This window comes from Equus asinus, chromosome 13 (genome assembly GCF_041296235.1).
Source record: "Equus asinus isolate D_3611 breed Donkey chromosome 13, EquAss-T2T_v2, whole genome shotgun sequence".
NCBI classification, from domain to species: Eukaryota; Metazoa; Chordata; class Mammalia; order Perissodactyla; family Equidae; genus Equus; species Equus asinus.
In genome coordinates, this window is record NC_091802.1 from 12,930,370 (window position 1) to 12,952,309 (window position 21,940).

Consider the following 21,940-nt stretch of genomic DNA (forward strand, 5'->3'; position numbering starts at 1 on the left):
GCGCTAGTTGTCCAAACCAGCACCTGACCATTTCTGAGTGACCTTGATCTTGAGAGGGCCTGGCTTCAAGCCCCAGATTCCCGATGGCAATAAACGTGCCTCTTACTCACTGAAAGGAATCCCTTCTGTGGAGGACATCAGTGTCTATTATCTTTATTGCCCCTGCCTCATGTTAATCATCACAAGAAAGAGGATTGCACTGAGCTACCCTATCTCGGACAAAGATCTCCCAGCTGAGTACAGATTTGCTCACCTAGGAAAGTCATTTATGAGGGGGAAGGTTGGGGAGGGGAGTGGACGACCCTGTTTGCACTCTCTAATGCACACCAGCTGTCTGAGGATATTAACTGCTCAAAAAACTCAAGTCTGTATATAGGTCCTCCCTGAATGTTGGCAGGATTTGGTGCAAAAGTACAAATAGATGCCACACGTCTACCTAGATTATTTTAAATTATAAATCACTCCAAATAACTGTTAACCTTAATATATGGTATTCTTCTAGCTTGACAAATATACATTTTTAATGATGTGGAAGACCAGGCTCAAATTTAGAATTCCTGGACTCGTTGGATTTATGCACTTGAATGAGGTGGGGAGGGGAGTGCCGGCTCTGGCCCGTGGCCCACCTGCTTTCTTTTCCATCCTCTGTCTTGCACTAGGCATCTGGGGACACAGCGGTCCAATGTCCAAGAGCTGTGCCACCTCCAAACACAGCTGCCCCTTAGCCACTTTTAGGGATGACCAGACTCTGCCCTAGAGAGGATGGACCTGGGGAAGAGGCTACAGCCTCCAGAGGTTGAGGGAGAGAATTCTGAGACCATGGGTCCCCAGAACTTGGTCCTGAAGGAGGGCCACAGGCGCCAGGTGGGCACGTTGTCCCCTGGACTCTCTGGAATAATCACCCTGTGGGACGAGTGTGGCCAGAGCGGGGTTAGAGGGCAGCCTCTGACAACGGGGCCCAGGGCAGGCTTTCCTGCCCAGGTCTACGGGCAGCACCGTCTGCAGATGCTCTCTCCTCTTCCCTCACGAGGGCAGGGACTGTGTTTGGCTGTATCCTCAGTACCTACGACAGTGCCTGCCGCCTAAAGTCATGTCGTACGTATATAGACGCTTAATGGAAAGTACGTCGGAAACAGTTCCTCCCGTTTTGCCTCATTTAAGCTCTTCTGAGCCGTCAAAGAGATGAAGGCTGTGAGGCACAAAGAGGTTAAGTGACTCGCCCAAGGTCACACAGCTAGAAGAGCCAGAGGCTGGATTTGCGCTCACTTCACCACCCTGCCTCCTCTCTCGTCCTTCTTTTTATTATCATGGTTTTTTTTTTGCCTCTCTGCTGGGGCGGAGGACTGGGAGCCTCTCCTCTCAGCGCCCGGGCCTTTCCCGCCGCCCCTCCTCCCCTACTCAACCTCGCTCCGGGGCCCTGGCAGCCAGCCCCGCTCCTCCTCGGGCCTCCCCTCCCCGCGCGAAGCCCCGCCCCCGCTCTGGGCGACGTCACGTGCCGCCCCATCCCCCCGCGCCTGCGCACTGCTTATTTCCCGCTGTCAGGATGAGGAGGCGGAGGTCGGCGCTCGGGTCCGTCTCTGCCCGCGGCTGTGGCGGCGCCGGCGGCTCCAGCCTTAGCGGTTCCTCCCTGGGCGTCGGCGGCGGCGGCTCGGTCGACGCCTCCTCCGCCAGCTGAGCCCGTGGGAGCTCGGGCCGCCGCTTCCCCGCCCATCCCCGCTCCCCGAGGCCGGCCGCCTGGCCATGGCGCAGCCGGGCCCGGCTCCTCAGCCTGACGGTGAGGCGCCCACCATGGCAGGCGTCGCGGGCGCGGCCTGCCCGGCGCCGGCGTCGCGGGGGAAGCTCCGGGCGGCGGGAAGGGCGCGCGCGGGCCCCGGGGGTGACCCCGCGGGGCCGAGGCGGGAGCGCGCGGGCTCCGGCGCCGGCGGCGGCGCGCGAGGGCGGCGCGGGGGCCTGGGCGGCCGACGCTGGGGAGGGGGCGGGAGGCGCCGGCGGTGGCGGGAGGCGTGGGGAGGCGTGGGGAGGCGGAGCGGGACCTGGCAGAAGCCTCGGGCCGTGGGCAGCGGTGGGACCGGCACGTGGGTTTTGCCCGTGGGGAGGATCGGGAACATGTGCTATATTCGTTAAAGAAAAAAACTGCTTAGGTAGTGATGTTGTGCCCCCCCCCCCATCCGTGCTACAGAGCGCTTTGCACCCAGTTTTATAAAACAAGTTGGGATCAGTAAGTGGATTTAGTAGCGTTCCTTGAGAGGCAGTGTTGCTTAATGGTAAGTGCCGGGGCCTGGGAGTCTAAAGGACCTGGATCCTTCACTTACAAGCTCTGGGCAAATTTCTCAGCCTCTCTGAACTTCAGTGTTCTCCCTCATGGAGAACAGGTTAATTTAAGCCTTTATATTTTATCTACAAAGATGGCAACGTGTTTTTATGTAAAGTGATTCGTAGTATTGTGGGGGAAATTGGGAATAGTGAGGAGCGTGGGTTTTTGAGAATGCTGAGGTCGAGGAAACGTGTCTTTTGTAGCACTTGGATTCTTGGAAGGAAAAAGAACCCCATCGTAAGTAATCCACGTTGGTGGTTAGAGTCCTTCGTGACCTTCTGGGAAGTGGGCTAAGCTCTGCTTCAGAGATTGGCCACATCGTTCCAGGTTTTACTACCTGGAGTTATGTTTGGAAAGAATATGCTTGGTCTTTGGCAGGGTGGTACTCTGTCTGGTGGAGAACGCTCTTTCAGATGTATTTCTATCATCAGCGTGTGCTTAGCATCTTTAAATGGGAGTGGAATGTTGGAATATGGTGCTGGGTGCATAGTAGGTACTTAAAAATTTGCCCTTGCCTAGGATTATCTCTTAAAATAACCTTTGACGAAAACCTTACTCTTTGTTCTTGCCTTTGGGGAACCTGAAACAATGTTATCAGATTTTAAGGCTGGCTACTTTTTTTGGAAGTCTGCTCCAAAACCTGTCAGCCTCTAGTTTTAGGTTTTGTTAGTTGCCTAAGGAGAGATGTTTAGTACCTACACCTGGAGTTATCTAGGACTCTGCTGTTTCTGTTTTAGTAGAAGAGAAGAGAGGCATTTCTGGTGGGCTCTCAAAGAGGGAACAGGGGTGTTTTCAGGCTACATTTTTAGTTCTCACCTTTTCGTTTGGTGTCAGGGAAGAAAACTTTTGCTTTTCCACAAACCCCTCTTTGTTATTGCAGACAGAGGCAGAATACAGAAAGCTCCAGTGGCCTCTGGTTCTGATCTGGATTGGTAGGTATGCTTAGCTGGCTGCTGCCTTCTCTTGAGTTGCATGGAAACAAACGTCTAGGGCAGCTCAGGTGACATGACAGCCTGGAGTCAAAATTCCCTGCCTCTTTCAAGATGTGAAATGGTCTTCCATGCAAATAGGGAGAAGTGACTAAGCACTTGAAAGAGGCTAGGAAAAAGGAGCTTTAGGAAATCTTGTATTCTTGCTATTCTTAGTACAGGCTTATTCCCTATTTTTCAGATCCTGTGACTCCGGGTTGAGGTTTAGTTTGCATAGATTGCAGTATTTATTTTCCGTTAGTGTAGTAAATGAGCAGCCACAGCTACTGTTTACAAAAGGAGAGAGAGTTCAGTGTATTTGAGTGCTTTGTGTCAGTGTCTTCTTAGAAGTTCATCTTGGGGATTTAATTTTTCTCTTTGGCTGAACTTAATATAGATCACTTCTTACCACTTTAGCTTTAAGCACACTCAAATTACCTAGCCCTGTGGATTTTTAAAAAGACTATCGCAGAATTCTTTTGAGTCAAACTGACAGTAAGAGATAACTGCTTAGTTTTTGACTTTAATCTTGCTTTTATCCAATTTTAGAAGCAGTTGTCTTTTATGTTGACTTTGTGTTCTTTTCCTTTTTTGACGTGTCTTTGTTTTTCCTGGAGATATGGTAGATTAAGAAAAGAATTGGTTTGTGTGTAAATTGACGGGATGAAATTGATTTTTTATTCTCTTTATTTCCTTATTTTGTAAATTTTTTGAAAAAGTTTTTTTTTTTTGGTGGTGCATCTTAGTTTACTCCGTTAGAATAAAGGTAATTTTAATAGCCAAACAAATTTCAGCTGATTATCCCAGTTTACTTTGAGAATTCAAAGACTAATGTAAAAATTTTCAAATTTTAATATTTTTAAATCTAAGTTAAATTATATCTTAGAAGCCTTTGCTCTGATTTTACTTCACTTCTTTTTTATTTGAAAACGCTGTCTTCTAAAATCTCTCCATTAAAAAAGTATGGATATTAAGAAGTATGTCTTCTCCCATGTCCCAGAGGTAATCACTATTAAGTTTTCTGTCCTTGACTTTTTTCTGTAGTTGCACAGACATGCTGCCTTTTCCCCCTGAAATGGACATGCTTTACATAGATAGATCTGCACCTTGTCTATGTCACTTAGTAAATGTTAACTATAATTAATATATACTTGTAAATGGTTGTGTGGCCATGTAATGCACTGTAAACACTGTATGCATTATCTCAGGAAATCTTCATATCGGTGAGGCGGATATTGTTATGATAGTAGTATTGTTCCTATTTTATTGATGAGGAAACTGAAGCCCAGAGATGTTAAAAGTGCCTGGAATTATATAATTAGGAAGTGGGTGGACCTAGGGTTCAAATCCAGGCCATCTGATGCCAGGGCCCTCTGGTCTATTTACTAGATCATGGACTACTGTCCAGGTCATTGTTACAGATCCGCTTTGTACTTGTTAAAGGGTATGCCATCACATGCGTGTACCGTGCATGATTTATTTTTCTGTTTCTCTATTGATGGACAAGTAGGCGGCTTTCAATTTTTTCATTATTTTATAAGCAGTGCTGTAATAGTTATCTTTGTACATATTTTTTAAGTACTCTTGCTTTTACTTCTGTAAGACTACTGAATTAAAGGGCATGAGCTCTGAGTGGTTGAAATTTTAATAGCTGTTGCTAGCTTACGCTCAAAAAAGTATCAATTTACATACCTGTTAACAGTATATGAGAGGGTGGATTTCCCCTACACTGTTACAAGCTCTGGATAATGTCAGTTGTACTAAATTTGCATCTTCTGATGGATAAAAAAGGATATTCTTCAGTTAACAAATGTTTGTGTGCCTAGTCTATGCCAAGCACTATGCTAGGCTCTAGGAAGTACAATGATGAACAAAACCAAACCCAGTCCCTCTTCCTAGGTGGTGAATCAGATGGCCATTAATTAGATAATCCCACAGACAAGTATAAAACTACTTAACAAATATGAGTGTGTATTGCTTGCCAGGCACAATTCTAGGTATTTGGAATACATCAGTGGACAACACACATAATGTATAACCTGATCTAGTGCGGGAGAAACAGGTTCCAAAAACACACATAAGCAAATGATAGGGATTGTCGAGTGATAAGTGCTATGGGAAAAAGGAAAAATAGAGGAAGGAAGGGCGATAGGCTGATTTTAAGTAGAGTGGTCAGAGTAGCCTTATTGAGAAGATGACTTTTGAACAAAGACTTGAAGGAGATGGAAGAGTTAGCTATGAGGATATCTGGAGGAAGAGTGTTCTAGACAGAGGGATCAATTTTTGCAAATGCCTTAAGGAAGAAGTATGTCTGGCATGTTAGAGGAATGACATGGAGGTCAGTGTGGCTGGAATGAAGTTATGGGGGAGGTGGGCAAGGAGAGTAGTAGGATTGAGGTGGGAAGTAATGGGCTAGGGGCAGATCATGTTGGGCCCTACATTGTAGCCAAGCATTGTAAAGATTGGCTTTCACTGTAGGGAACCATTGAAAAGGTTTTGAGCAAAGGAGTGATGTGATCTGACTTATGTTTTAAAAAATCACTCTAGGAGCTGGCCCTGTGGCGTAGTGGTTAAGTTTGGCAGGCTCTGCTTTGGTGGCCTGGGTTCGTGGGTTTGGATCCCAGACATGGACCTACATCACTTGTCAGCCATGTTGTAGTGGCAACCCATATATAAAGAGGAGGAAGATTGGCATGGATGTTAGCTCAGGGCTACTCTTCCTGAAGCAGGAAAAAAGGAGAAAGATTGGCAACAGATATTAGTTCAGGGCTACTTCCTCAGGGGAAAAAAAAACACTCTGGCTGCTAGATTGCCACTAGAGTAAAGGGAGGCAAGGGAGGCATTAATCCAGAAAAAAGATGATGAGGCTTGGACCACGGCATATTGGTGGAGGTTATATTTTGAGGGTATGGCCCACAAGATTTGGATTAGATATGGGATGCTAGAGAGAGACGAGTCAAGGATCACTCAAAGGTTGTTGGTCTGAGCAGCTGTGCTCTATGAATGCCTATCTATGTGCTCAATGCTCTATGAATGCGTATAATTGAGGAGTTGGACCCATTTACGGAGGCTAGGAAAGGTTTCTGAGGAAATGGTCCTGGAGCTGAGATCTGGTGGATGCGCAGGATGAGTCAGAGAACTGAAGAAAGGTCAGTGTGCCTGAGTAGAGAGAGTGAGGGGCTGTGAAATAGGTATGGGCTGGCCTGGGTGGGCTTCAGCTTTAGAGCTGTAGGGAAGCCAGTGAAGGGTTTTAAGCAAGTAGATGACATGATAGCTTTTTAATTTGTACTTCCCTAAAAGTTAGTGATTATATATATATTTATTTTTTCTTTTCTTGCGCAGAAAGCTTTAATTTTTATGAAGATCTGACCATTTTTTAAATTTATGGTTTCTGGATTTCCTGTCTTACTTAGGAAGACCTCCCCAAGTCCCATGTTTATTTTAAAACAAGACAAAACCAATAACCAACTCATTTCCAACACTTTTGTAGTTTTATCCTTATATTTAGTACTTTAAACCATCTGGAATTCATTTTTAGATTTAAACAGGGAAAGTTTAATATGAAGAGTTATTAGCCAAAGAGGGGATTACCTAAGAGAAAAAGAAAACCCTGAAGAATATATGAATAACAGAAGGAGCAGCCACTACCTCTAGGGGTGAGGCAGAGCACCCAGGGAAGGAACAAATCTTCAGGAGGCCATGCCCAGAACTGAGATCCAGACTTTGTTGGAGAGGGTGCCGAGGTGACCCTCTGAAGGGTAGTGTGTGAATACTCTGGTGTCCTGGGAGCGTGAGTCCTGTTTAGAGACAGGTTTGAAGAAGGGGATTGAGCCTGAATGGTGGAAAGCTTTGCTGCCAGCCAAGAAGTTTGGGTTTTTCTAGATGATGTGGCTAGGCCTATGTGTTTTGATAGAGTAATAGTGTGATCCAAACTGCGCTATAGGAAGCTTGCTCTGGAAGTTATACAGGGTATAACTTGGGGTTATAGGTAGGTTGATCATAAGGCAGACGGTTAGTTCAGCAAATTGGTTAGGCTGTTGCTGTGGTCCAGGAGAGAAATGATGGGGTTATAGTGGTAATAGAGAAAAGGAAATAATAAATGTGAGAAATAATGTGGTGGTAAAAAGCAGCTTGCTGAACATTTAGTTTGGGGTGCAGGCAGGAGAGAAATTGAAGAGGATTCTGAGAATGTAGATACTGTTTATCCATCAGTCTAGGCAACCAGTGGGGGTTGTAGTTTTGAGACCTTTATTGCAGTCAAGTAGATTAGGTTGTTTATACTTATCTGGGTTCCTCATCTTAACCATAGAACACAGAAAATAATTGGGGTATTTTCCCAGTTATCCAAAAGATATAACATTCTAGATGCACAGGAGAGAAGTTAATTTGTGATATACGTTAAATACCTCAGGCGTTACAGTTTAATTCTGTCATGGAACCTGGGTTGAGAAAAGCTGTTAGAGTAATAAGCACAGGTGTGATTGGTCCTTATTGTGGGAAATGTGGTGGGGTGGGGAGGGCAAACCATGGTGTGGGTTGCCATTCCTTTGGTTAAGGCTATTAAAAATCAGGACAAAATTGATATTTACCATTTAATCCCCAAGTGATATTTACTTTCTCTAAATTCTTGCTGCATTTATGATCTGTGAATAAACAGCTGCTGCCTTGCCTGTCCCATCTAGATCTTATATCCCCAACTTTCTTAGCTACTCTAGAGCAGAGTCTGTCTGAAACTACTGCTCTCTTTCATTTTATTGTGAACTGAGTAAGCCTCTGTAGAGAGTTACAGAAGGCACGTTGACAATTTAGATCCATCTCTATTGCAAAAATTTGTTCTGCATTTGTTCCTAACAGATGAAAATCCAGTCTTTCTAGAACTTTCTGTATTAGAAACTTTTTGTATTAGAAAATTCTTAGTTTTCTTGGGTCCAAATCACTTCCCTACAACTTCTGCACCTTGGGTCTGGCTTCTTGAATGAATCAGAATTAGGCTATTTTCTGTTCCACACAAAATGTCTTTAGGTATTTAAAGAGCTTTCTTCCATCTTGGTGGTTCCTCATATAAGGGGTCTGTATCCTCCCCGTTCTTTGTGGCTTCCTCTGCTAGGCTAGCCAGATGTTCTGATACCATATATATAGTTTGCTAGTGCTGTTCTTAAAATGGCACTCCTAAAATTGGCAAAAAATATCCCAGACATAGACTTTATGTGACTTATGCAAAGAACAGCAAAAACATTCTTTTTTGGTCAAGACCCTCAACTCTCTTTTTAATGTAGGCCATCATTCCCTCAAGTTATGTTTTAGTTTACTGTATCCTGTTAGTTTGTAATAAAATGGTGACTGTGATTTATTGAGAAGTATATGCCTTGCACTATGCTGTGTATTTTTTTATTATTACATTTTGAGCATTTACTATAGGCCAGGCACTGTCCTAGGTACTGGGGATACAGATATGGTTACAATTTTTAAAAAATTAATAGACATTATTTTTTAGAGCAGTTTTAGATTCACAGCAAAGTTGAGCATAAAGTACAGAGACTTTCTGTAATACCCGCTCTCCTTCTAGATGCCCCCACCATCAGTGTTCCACACCAGTGTGGTACATTTGTCACAGTTGGTGAACCTGCACGTCATTATCATCCAAAGTCCATTGTTTACATTAGGGTTCACTCTGGGCATTGTACATTCTATGAGTTTGGACAGATGTGCAGTGGACATGTATCCACTGCCTATTGTAGTATCATGCAGAATAGTTTCACTGCCCTTCAAATCCCCTGTGTTCCACCTATTCATCCCTCTTTCCCCCTAAATCCCTGGCAACCCCTAATCGTTTTACTGTGTCCATAGTTTTACTTTTTCCGGAGTGTCATATAGTTGGAATCATACCATATGTAGCTTTTTCAGATTGGCTTCTTTCACTAAATAATATGCATTTGCAGTTTCTCCATGTCTTTTCGTGGTTTGATGGCTCATTTCTTTTTAGTGCTGATTAGTGTTGCGTTGTATGGATGTACTAATTTATTTATCCATTCGCCTATTGAAGGACATGGTTGTTTCCAAGTTTTGGCAATTATGAATAAAGTTTCTATCATGCAGATTTCTGTGTGGATGTAAGTTTTCAGCTCATTTGGGTAAATACCAACGAGTGTGGTTGCTGAATCACATGGTAAGAGTATGTTGAAGTGACTGTACCATTTTTCATTCCTGCCAGTAATGAATGAGAATTCCTATTGCTCCACTTCCTTATTAGCATTTGTTGTCTGTGTTTTGGATTTTAGCCATTCCAGTAGGTGTGTGGTTGTATCTCATTTTAACTTGCAGTTCCCTAATGACAGACGATGTTGAACATCTTTTCGTATGCACATTTTCCATCTGTATATCTTCTTTCATTCAGAATTTTTGTCCATCTTTTAATCAGGTTGTTCATTTTCTTATTATTTAGTTTTATGAGTTCTTTGTATATTTTGGATAACAGTCCTTCGTTAGATATATCTGTAGCGAGTATTTTCTCCAAGTCTGTGGCTTGTCTTCTCATTCCCTTGACAGTGTCTTTTGAAGGGGAGAAGATTTTACTTTTAATGAAATCCAACTTATCAATTTTTTTTCCATAGGTTGTACCATTGGTGTTGTATTTAAAAAGTCATTGCTGTACCCAGGGTCATATAGATTTTTTCCTATGTTTTGCTCTAGGAGTTTTATAGTTTTGCATTTTACATTTAGGTCTGTGACTCATTTTGAGTTAATATTTGTGAAGGGTGTAAAGTCTGTATCTAGATGATGATGATGACAATGATGATTTTTTGCTGTGGAGGATTTGCCCTGAACTAACATCTGTGCTGGTCTTCCTCTGTTTTGTATGTGGGTTGCTGTCTCAGCATGGCCACCAACAAGTGGTGTAGGTCTGTGCTCGGATCCCTGAAGTGGAGCGTGCTGAACTTAACCACTAGGCCACAGGGCTGGCCCCCTAGATTCATTTTTTTTTTTTTTTTTTTTTTTGAGGAAGATTAACCCTGAGCTAAGATCTGCCGCCAATCCTCCTCTTTTTGCTGAGGAAGATTGGCCCTGAGCTAACATTTCTGCCCATCTTCCTCTATTTTATATGTGGGATGCCTGCCACAGCGTGGCTTGATAAGCAGTGCATAGGTCTGGGATCTGAACCAGCGAACCCTGGGCCACCAAAGCAGAGCACGCGAACTTAACTGCTGCGCCATCAGGCCAGCCTTCATTTTTTCTTTTTTGCATGTGGATATCCAGTTGTTACAGCACCATCATTTGTTGAAGAGACTATCCTTTCTCCATTGAGTGCCTTTCCTTCTTTGTCACAGATCAGTTGACTCTGTTTGTGTGGATCTATTTCTGGGCTCTTTTTTCTTTTCCATTGATGTATTTGTCTATTCTTTGATGCTATGTGTTTTTAAATTTCTTAGTTAAAATTTTTTTGCATCAAAAATAATAAAAAGTAATAAATACTTATGGTAAAAAATGTATAATTTCAAAGGAAAAGCCCATATAAACTCATAAGTTCACCCCTCAGAGATAAACACTGGTAAAGTCCTGGTATATATTTTTCCAGTTTAGAAAAATGTGTATTCTGATGATTTAAAGGTGGAATCATGCTACCTGATGCTGTTCTCAAGCTTTTCTTAATTTTGTTTTTGATACAGATTATGCATCATTTTTGAAATAGGTAATTTTTATGGCTGTGTAGTATAAATGCACTATAACTTTTAAAACTAAATCCTCATTAATGAATATTTGTACTATTACCATAATGCTGCAGCGAATATCCTTGTATGTATCTTTGCATACTCACATGAGTATTTTTGTGGGATAAATTCCTTGAACAGGAATTACTGAGTCACAGAATGTGCGTGTTTAAAAATTAAATGGCAAATGCCAAGTTCTCTTTCAAAGAGGTTTGACAATTTACAGGCTCACCATCAGGGTATAAGAGGGCTTACAGCTTTGTGATTTAGCAAATTGAGTTCTTTGCATATGGATAAGTTGATCTCTGTTGTTTGTAGCAAAAATTTCCCCCAGCTTATTTGATTTAATTTTGAGATGTTTTGGCATATGTAAGTATTTTAACTTTTATGTCATTTGTTAGTTTTTTCTTTTATAGCTTCTAGGTTTACTTCTGCCTCTTTGTTATCTTCTAGTATTTACTTTAGTATTTACTTTTATTTTTTAGTTTTTTTTTTTTTTTTGAGGAAGATTAGCCCTGAGCTAACTGCTGCCAATCCTCCTCTTTTTGCTGAGGAAGACCGGCCCTGAGCTAACATCTGTGCCCATCTTCCTCTACTTTTTATATGTGGGACGCCTGCCACGGCATGGCTTGATGAGCGGTGCCATGTCTGCACCCGGGATCTGAACCGGGGAACCCTGGGCTGCCGAGAAGCGGAACATGCGCACTTTACCGCTGCACCACTGGGCCGGCCCCTGGTATTTACTTTTAAATATTTGATTACTTTGGAATTTATTTATTTATTTATTTATTTAAAAGGTTGGCACCTGAGCTAACAACTGTTGCCAATCCTCTTTTTTTTTTCCCTGCTTTTTCTCACCAAATCCTCCAAGTACATGTTGTATATTCTAGTTGTGGGTCCTTCTAGCTGTGGTATGTGGGATGCCGCCTCAACATGGCCTATTGGGCGGTGCCATGTCCGCGCCCAAGATCTGAACCAGCGAAACCCTGGGCCGCCGAAGTGCAGCACATGAACTTAACCACTCGGCCATGGGGCTGGCCCCCTGGAATTTATTTTGATGTAAGGATTGAGATAGGAATCGAGCTTTTACTCTTTATTTTCAAATGTCTACCCAGATGTTCTTACGCCGTGTAGTGATTAATCCATTTTTCTCCATTGATTTTTGAAATGCCACCATTTATTATATGCTATATATCTAGCAATACTTGAGTCCGTTTCTGGATTGTATTTTGTTCATTTGATTTATCTATTCTGGTGTTATACTTATGTTAACGTAGTTACAATTACTGTTCCTTTCTACTTTCTAGTTTTTTAATATTTTAAAGAGCCACGCACCCTTCATTATTCATTTTCTAGAATTTTCCTTAGCTGTTCTTAGGTCTTCATTCAAATAAAATTTGGAATGATCACATTGTCTGCCCACCATGTTCCCCCGCCCCAAAAGGCCTTAAAAAATCTCATTTATTGAGTTTATAAATTAAGGAGAACGGCTATCGTTAGCAAACATCTTTACAATTAAAGTGCGTAATGGCACTTTAAATGCATTGATTATATTATTTAATCTTCCAAATTCTTTAAGGGTGGTGGTATCCTTATTTCACAATTGAGGAAATGAAAGTTTAGTAACTTGCCCAGGATCCAGGTTCCCATGACTGTTTTCATTCCACCCACTACCTCTCAGGTCAGGTTTAGTTAAGTAAACTCTCAGATCGTGAAAAAAAGGTCAAAATTAAAACCCCAGCTTTCTTTTTTGATCATAAAGTAGAAAGAAAGTGTAAAGAAAACGGAACTTACCGGTAATTCCATCTTTCAGAGTATTTTGTCAGTTTAGAGTGTATTTCTGGTCATGTTTTATATCTACAAATAAAACAGCTTTAAAGCAGTTGACCGTATTGCTCATGCAGTTCTGTATTCTGCTATTTTTAATTATGATGTGAAATTTCCCTATGTTGTAAGTTATTTTTCAAAAAACATTGATTTTGAAAGTCTATAATTTATCATGTGGATATACCATAAAATACCAAAATACCAATATTTTGCTGTTACTGCCTATTTGATTATTTATAAGATCTTGCTATTAATAAATCATTCTATAGGAGACATCCTTGGACATTAATCTTTGGTGTCATTTTTATTTCCTAGAGAGTTCTGGATCAAAAAGTATGAAGTTTTGATAAAAAGCCAAATTGCTTTCCAGAACTCTAGTTCTGGCTTACATGTCTGCCATTAGTGCTCATGTCTGTTAGCGTCACCTTACCCGTGTTAGCATTAAGTATAGAGTTAAAATTTTCTTGCCAATAGCACAGGCAAAAACGGTATCTTACTGCTGTCTTAAGTTGCATTTTTAGTATGATTGGCCTTTTAAAAAAATATCTTGGTCATTTGTTTTCTTTCTTTCCACATTGCCTCTTCATGTCCTTTGCCATTTTCTTATTAATTTATAAATATCTGTATTTCATAGGCCTTTGTCTTTTATTTGTAACAGATATTTCCCAAGTTCATCTTTTGTCTTATTTTGGCTTTTGGTGTAATTAACGATATAAAGAGGTCTAAGATTTAATTTGAACAAACTTGATAATGCTTTCAAAGACCTACATTATCTCAATATCAGTTAGATATCCACTTATACTTTGTTTTGTATTTTTTTTCTAAATGGCCCATTTTTTTCCAATGTAATTTGAATTCTTAAGTTATTTCTATATGAGCTGTTTGTCAAATTAGGTGTTCTACATCTTGTATTGAAGACATTAATTTTCTTTCTGCAAACAATTATTTTATAATTTTAGATAAAGGTTATATTGCCTGTTGCAGACAATTCGGAAAATTCAGAAAAGCATAAAGAATAAAACAATGATCACCCAAAGGTAATTTCTATTAACATTTTGTTATATTATCTTTCTGGCATTTTCATATGTATATAACATATAAAATGTCTTAAAAATTTGATGAAAAATTATGATACTTTCATAGTATGCTGTTCCCACTTAAATGAAAAAATGTTCATAATGTTTTATTAAATAATAAATATTATTATTTTTTATAAATATTATTTTTAATTACTGCATAGAATTACATTGTATGGATTCCATAATATGTTTAATTCTCTTGGTAAAAATATTTGTTTTAAATTTTTTCCCTACTACAAATAACCCTATTGTAAGCACCCTGATACATATGTTTCTAAATATTTGTGCAAATACTTCCCTCAGTGAATCTTATTAGTTGTTTCAAAAGTTAGGTGCATTTAAATTTTGATACTTTTGATACATGTACATTTTGTTATGTTCTTTTGTATCAGGAATACTTCAGTCTTAGAGCCATTGGAAATCCAACCCCTAGTAGCTTAAAAAAATAAAGGATTCGGTTTTGTCTGTGTAACAAGTTCAGAAGTAAAGCAGTCCAAGGCTGGTTCAGCTGCTCAGGGATGTCCAGGACACAAGTTTCTTCTATTTTCTACTTTTCTCCTCTGTGCACCTGTTTGCTCACATCTTTATTATTTTTTTTCTTGCAGATTCAATTCTGATTTCCTTTTGGGAATATTTATTCCTTTAAATCTTGTAGTATTTTCTTTCCTTTTTTTTGTTGTTTAATATTTTCTTCTGTTTGTTGGGTTCTCTAATTTAGGCACATGGATCATCCTTATATTGGACATTCTTTGTTTCCCATAGCTATTTCCTCTTTAATTGCTTTACTTTTTTTCTTTTCTTTGTAATTTACTGAGATTATTTCAGGTCTTTTTCATCTGTTTAACAAAATTGGTTATATTAATGGATTTCCTGCTGTTGGGTGGATTTTATATACTTGGGATAAACTCAACTTGGTTGTGATGGATTGTTCTTCTAGTATGTAGCTGGATTTGATTTGCTAATGTTTTACATTTTTTTGCAGTTATATTCATAGTTTTCCATTTGACACTACCTTGGGTTTTGGTATCTTGATTATACTAGCCTGGTAAAATAAATTGGGAAACATTCCTTTTTTTTTTTTTTTTACCATGCTGAGGACATTTTAAATAGTATAGGAAATATTTATTCCCTGTAGATTTGGTAAAATTTGTTGTGCTCTCTTTCAAGTTTCATTTTGAAACTTGTATAGATATTTCATAATTTTTTTGGTCACTTTTCTTTTGTTAGACTTTGGCTTGTTGCTGAAATTTTAACTGATGCTACAGTCAGCATTCTTGCAATTAAATCTTTACACATATCCATGATTACGTCTTTAGGATAAATTCTTAGCTGTGAAATGGCTTTGTTAAAGAGTAACAAAATTTTAAGTCTTTTGCTATTGATTACCACGTAGTCATCTGTCTTGGAGTATACCCTGGATTTGTTTTAATCAGGTATGAAAGGTGACAGACACAGAGACAACTGCCTTTGAAAGAAGAGTTTGTTACTTATAGTTCCCAAGAAACATGGGCATGCCATGCCATGCAGGGCCATGTAGGGAAGTACCAGGGTTGGTTAGGAGGCAGAAGGAGCGCAGGGAGCGCATGGCCCAGAGCCTTTATTGTGGTTTCCATGAGAAGGAATGGGTGGGGCAGAATAGGCAAGTTTAGGATTGGATGGTTTGAATAATGTTGGTGGGCTCTGGTCTATAGGAGTGGTCTCTGGTTTTCTGATACCTGGCCCAAGGTATCAGAAATATTCCCCTAGGGCAGGGGAAATATTGGCTTGGTTTGTGAGAGTTATATAAAAGAGGTGGTTGGAATATGGAGTTGAGATTGGTTGGTTTGCATATGATAGCCGTGGTCCTGGGTGAATTGTTATCTCTAGAAATTAGCTAGCCCTTGGAGGGGCAATCTCTCCCTGGCTAGTAGAGGCCCCATGATGTCAAAGCATCATAAAATTTAGAAAACGGGGCTGGTGACGTGGCCAAGTTGTTAAGTTTGCACACTCTGCTTTGGCTGCCCAGGGTTTTGCTGGTTCGGATTCTGGGTGTGGACCTAGCAGCGCTCATCAGGCCAGGCTGAGGTGGTGTCCCACATAGTAGAACTAGAGGGCTCACAACTAGAACGTACAACCATGTACTTACTTAAGGGGCTTCAGGGAGAAGAAGAAGAGGAAGGAAAAAAGATTGGCAACAGATGTTACTCAGGGCCAGTCTTTAAAAAAATGAGTGTGTGTGTATAAATGAAATCAAAAACATTAATACACCATTATTTAAGGTTGTAGTACTTTGTGCTCCCGCCAGCAGAATGTGAGCATGCCAACACTAGGTAGTGGTATCTTTAATTAAAAAAAAAAGAAATCCACAAAAATTTTGGCAAATTTTGTTGAGCAAAGAGTCTTGTTTAGATTTGCATTAGTTGATTTCTCTTGGCATTTGGAGTTCTTTTGCAAATGGTCTATCATTATCCTTTAACCATTAAATAATATTTGTCTTTTTACTAATCATTAAGGGCTTTTTATACAAGGACATTCCTCCAACAAGTCTAGTGTTTTTGTGTATGTGTGTTTATGTGAAATTTTGTTGCCATAAATTAGAATCAGTTTGGCAAAGTGATAAAGGAGAATAAGTTATGGTAGTGGGGGTCATTTATGTGGGCATTGCTACCCCCATCACCTGACTTGACTGTACACTTGGTGGAAACATTACATACCTGTGGACCACGTTTACTCTTTCAGGAGCCTTGAAGATTGTACAGGAGACACTTGTGGATCAAGCCCTTTTTCTTTATTCCTATAACCAGAGTATTTCTTGTCTGGTGATATGAAAGTGAAAGCCTTTTTGATGACTGTTATTGAGTGATCTGGTTGAATTTGGAACAAGAAATCAAATTATTTCCTTCTGCACTCCGTTAAAAAAAAAAGTTTTTAAAACTTTGACTGAAAAACACCCATGAATATTTTAGATGCAGTGTTTGCATACTTTGATAGGACTGCTGTATCTTTCCTATATTTCTTTAGTATTTAAATCGAACTTCATTTTTGTGAGATTGAGAGTATTGAAAAGTACCTGGGTACCTAAGTAGGTGCTAAATGAGCATTTGAGAGAGCTGTTGCAGAACTTTAGGAATTAGATATAGATTTGGACTAAATGAATCTCAGAATTTTAGGATTGGAATGGACTTTTTCCCTGTCTTCTACTCTGGCATTATATATCAGAAGTTCTCAACTCTATCAGTTTATAACAGGTTTCTCACCTTTGTCACAATTGACTTTTTGAGCTGGATAATTCTTTGTTGTAGAGAGCTGTCCTGTACTTTGTCAGATGTTTAGCAGCATCTCTGGCCTGTACCCACTGGGTATCAGTACCTGTCTCCCCCAGTTGTGACAATGAAAAATGTCTCTAGACATTGCCGAATGTCCCCTGGGGAGCAAAATCACCCCCGGTTGAGAACCACTAGTTTATAACAAAATGCTTTAGAATGCCCCTTTTCCATTCTGATGTAAAATTATACACATGACTTAAAAAAAAAAACAAAAAACCTAACAGTATGATGCTCTTACTATAAAGGAAGATAATTTATAATTAAGTATGTAATATGTATTTCACCATGTAAATGAACAATGTGACTAAATAAAAGAACACCTCTGTGAGATGGTATTACACTTGTTTATAACTCCTCACGTGATGCCTAAATCTCTTCTCTCTTCTGTTAAATACTTAGAATCAATCACAAGGCAGGTCAGTGTTTGAATCCAACTCTGCTGCTTATTAGCTGTGTAACAATGGGTAGATAATTTAATCTCTCAGAAAATATTTTGTCGTCTATAATTGGGGATGATAATGCCTACTTTTTGGTTTGTTGTGAAAATTTAATGAGCCATTGTATAAAATACCTTGCCAGATACTCCGTGAAAATCCACATATGGATTATTTAATCCTTGCTATAACCCTCAAAGGTAGTACTAGACTAGTGCCCATTTTTACAGATGGAAAGGAGTCAGTTTGTAAGTAGTAGAACTAGGAGTCAGACTGTAATTTAATTCCAGAGCCTGTGCTCTCAACTATTATGCTGTACTGTTTGCCATATAGTACCTGATAAATAGGTGATACTTAATTGTTAGCTCTTGTTATTATTTCATTTTTTCTAGCTTTGAGACTCTTTCTTTCAAGGCACTCTCCTTCAAATTTTCACCTGTTCGTTTCTCATGTCCCCTTCCAGAGACATACAGTTGATCTTCTTTATCTACATGTAGGTAGGATAGCTGTTTATCAAAATTCTGATCTCTCTCTATGTATGACCTTGATATTTCTGAAAAGTTCATAAATAATGCATTCAACTTTCCTTATAAATAAAATATAACCCTTGTGTTTTATTATTTATGAAGAACTTTTCTTATGATAAGTAACTCCTAATGTTAATTTTGTAACTATATTGTAGCCTTTTTATAACACAAGTTTAGGGAGATGAGAAATTACATTTACATTTAAGATTTTCTGTGTTAAAATGAAGGACAGAGTGTACAAAGGGAATTTGATTTGTTTTACAGTGTAATCAAACATGGTTCTAAGAGGTATCTTATGTTGTATGAGGCTTGACTTTCTTCCCTGTAAATGATAAAAAAAACTTCAGAATATTCTAAACCAATTATCGTTTTATATTAAAGGAATTGGTAATAACCAGAAATAATTTTTTTATTAATAGTTCTCCCTTGTGAATTATATGTATGAGTATGTATAATGCCCCATTATGTGGAATGGTGCAGGAATGATGTTTTATGGGTACGTTATTTTCCAGCTAATTTAGACTTAAGCCCTCAAACACAGAAATAGCAAGATTAAAAAAAAATTAACCTTAGAGTCCTTTATATGGAACTTTTAAAACTTAAAAAATAAAAAGATTAGTATGTAGACCACTGCCCTCCATATGTCGTGATTATCAATGTATTGCCAGTCTTATTTCATCTGTAACCCTCTCCCTGCTTCCCCTCCTGGACTTTTAAATAGCAAATTTCAGATGTTATTTGATTTAATTTGGAAACATTTCTGTATATAGGCATACCTTGTTTTATTGAGCTTTTCTTTATGGCGCGTCACAGATACTGCGTTTTTTACAAATCGAAGGTTTGTGGCAACCCTGTGTCAAGCAAGTCCATTGGTGCCATTTTTCCAACAGCATTTGTGCACTTCATGTCTCTGTGTTACATTTTGGTAATTCTTGCAATATTTCAGACTTTTCCGTTATTATATTTGTTATGGTGATCTGTGATCTTTGATGTTACTATTGCCATTGTTTTGAGGCACCATGTTTTGAGGCATCTGTATAGGACAACGAACTTAACTGATGAATGTTGTGTGTGTTCTGACTACTCCACCAACCGGCTGTTCCCTGTCTTTCTCCCTCTCCCCGGGCCTCCCTATTCCCTGAGACACAACAGTATTGAAATTAGGCCAATTAACAACCCTACAACCGCCTCTAAATGTTCAAGTGAAAGGAAGACACACACATCTCTAACTTTAAATCAAAAGCTAGAGAGGCCGGTCAAGTGGCGCAGTGGTTAAGTTCGCATGTTCTGCTTTGGTGGCCTGGGGTCCACCAGTTCGGATCCCGGGTGTGGACATGGCACCACTCATCAAGCCATGCTGTGGCAAGTGTCCCACATATAAAGTAGAGGAAGATGGGCACGGATGTTAGCTCAGGACCAGTCTTCCTCAGCAAAAAGAGGAGGATTGGCAGCAGATGTTAGCTCGGGGCTGATCTTCCTCAAAAAAAAAAAAAAGAAGGGGCCGGCCCTGTGGCCCAGTGGTTAAGTTCACGCGCTCCGCTGCAGGTGGCCCAGTGTTTTGTTGGTTCGAATCCTGGGCGCGGACATGGCACTGCTCATCAGACCACGCTGAGGCAGCATCCCACATGCCACAACTAGGAGGACCCACAACGAAATGTACAACTATGTACCGGGGAGCTTTGGGGAGAAAAAGGAGAAAAATAAAATCTTTAAAAAAAAAAAAAGAAAAGAAAAGAAAGCTAGAAATGATTAAGCTTAGTGAGGAAGGTATGTTGAAAGCTGAGATGGGCTGAAAGCTAGGCCTCTTGTGCCAGTTAGCCAAGTTGTGAATGCAAGGGGAAAGTTCTTGAAGGAAATTAAAGTGCTACTCCAGTGACTGCACAAATTATAAGATAGTGAAGCAGACTTATTGCTGATATGGAGAAAGTTTTAGTGGTCTGGATAGAAGATCAAACCAGCCACAACATTCCCTTAAGCCAAAGCCCAATCCAGAGCAAGGCCCTAACTCTCTTCAATTCTGTGAAGGCTGAGAGGTGAGGAAGTTGCAGAAGAAAAATTTGAAGCTAGCAGATGTTAGTTCGTGAGGGTTGAGGAAAGAAGCTATCTCCAAAACAAAAGTGCAAGGTGAAGAAGCAAGTGCTGATGTAGAAGCTGCAGCAAGTTATCGAGAAGATTTACATAAGGTAGTTAATCAGGGTGGCTACACTAAACAACAGATTTTCAGTGCACATGAATCAGCCTTATGTTGGAAGAAGATGCCATCTAGGACTTTCATAGCTAGAGAGAAGTCAGTGCCTGGCTTCAAAGGACAGGCTGACTCTCTTTTTAGGGGCTAATGCAGCTGGTGACTTTCACTTGAAGCTGGTGTTCATTTACCATTTTGAAAATCCTAGAGCCCTTAAGAACTATGCCAAATCTACTGTGCATGTGCTCTATAAGTGGAACAACAAAGCCTGGATGACAGCACATCTGTTTATGACATGGTTTACTGAGTATTTTAAGCCCCCTGTTGAGACCTACTGCTCAGTAAAAAGATTTCCTTCAAAGTATTACTGCTCATTGGCAATGTACCTGGCCACCCAAGAGCTCTGATGGCCATGTGCAATGAGATTAATGTTGTTTTCATGCCTACTAACACAACACTCATTCTGCAGCCCATGCATCATGGAGTAATTTTGAATTTCAAGTTTTACTAGTTAAAAAATACAATTTGTAAGACTGTAGCTGCCATAGATAGTCATTCTGATGGTTCTGGGCAAATTAAAACCTTCTGGAAAGGAGTCACCATTCTAGATGCCATTAAGAACATTCATGATTCATGGAAAGCAGTCAAAATACCAACATTAACAGGAGTTTGGAAGGTGATTCTAGCCCTTATGGATGACTGAGGTGTTCAGAACTTCAGTGGAGGAAGTAACTGCAGGTGGTGTGGAAACAACAAGTGATCTAGAAGTGGAGCCTGGAGATATGACTGAATTGCTGCAATCTCGTGATAAAACTTGAACAGGTGAGGCGTTATTTCTTATGGACTAGCAAAGAAAGTGGTTTCATGACATGGAAAATCCATTCCTGGTGAAGATACTGTGAAGATTGTTGAAATGACAGCAAAGGATTTAGAATATTACATAAACTTGATTGGTAAAGCATCAGAGAGGCAGACTTTGAGAGGATTAACTCCAATTTTGAAAGAAGTTGTCCTCTGGGCAAAATGTGATCAAACAGCATCGCATGCTACAGAGAAGTTGTTTGTGAAAGGAAGAGTCAATCAGCACGGCAGACTTCAGTGTTGTCCTATTTTAAGAAATTGCTACAGCCACCCATCCTTTGACAGCCACCACCCTGATCAGCCAGCAGCCATCAACATGCAGCAAGCCCCTCCATCAGCAGAAAGATTGTGACTTGTGAAGGCTCAGATGATGGTTGGCATTTTTTAGCAGTAAAGTATTTTTTAAATTAAGGTTTGTCCATTTTTTTTTAGATATAATGGTGTTGCACACTTAATAGACTACAATATAGTGTAACTTTTGTATGTACTGGGAAATCAAACAATTTGTGTAACTTGCTTTATTGCGATACTAGCTGTATTTTGGTGGTCTGGAACTGAACCTGCACTAACTCTGAGGTTTGCCTATCTATGTAAACATTGCCACAATACTATTATAACACCTAAAAAAATAATTCTTTAATATCACCAAATATCCAGTCATCCAGTATCCTCAGTTGTTTCAAGTCTAAAAATTGAGTTTGTTCCAATCAGGATCCAAAATAAGGGCCATCCTT

At 40.0% G+C, this 21,940-nt stretch overlaps 1 protein-coding gene across 2 annotated transcripts in view; it reads left to right on the forward strand.

Moving 5' to 3' along the window:
• Positions 1 to 1,502: 1,502 nt before the first annotated feature.
• RABEP1 (rabaptin, RAB GTPase binding effector protein 1) overlaps positions 1,503 to 21,940 on the forward strand; it is a 107,110-nt gene continuing 86,672 nt past the window's right edge. Inside the window, exon 1 of one of the 2 annotated variants that reach the window (XM_044744425.2) lies at positions 1,503 to 1,774. In XM_044744425.2, coding sequence (XP_044600360.2) covers positions 1,741 to 1,774 — 34 coding nt within the window. In that variant the 5' untranslated portion in view covers positions 1,503 to 1,740. The remainder of the gene's footprint in view (positions 1,775 to 21,940) is intronic. The other variant, XM_044744426.2, reaches the window with a different exon arrangement.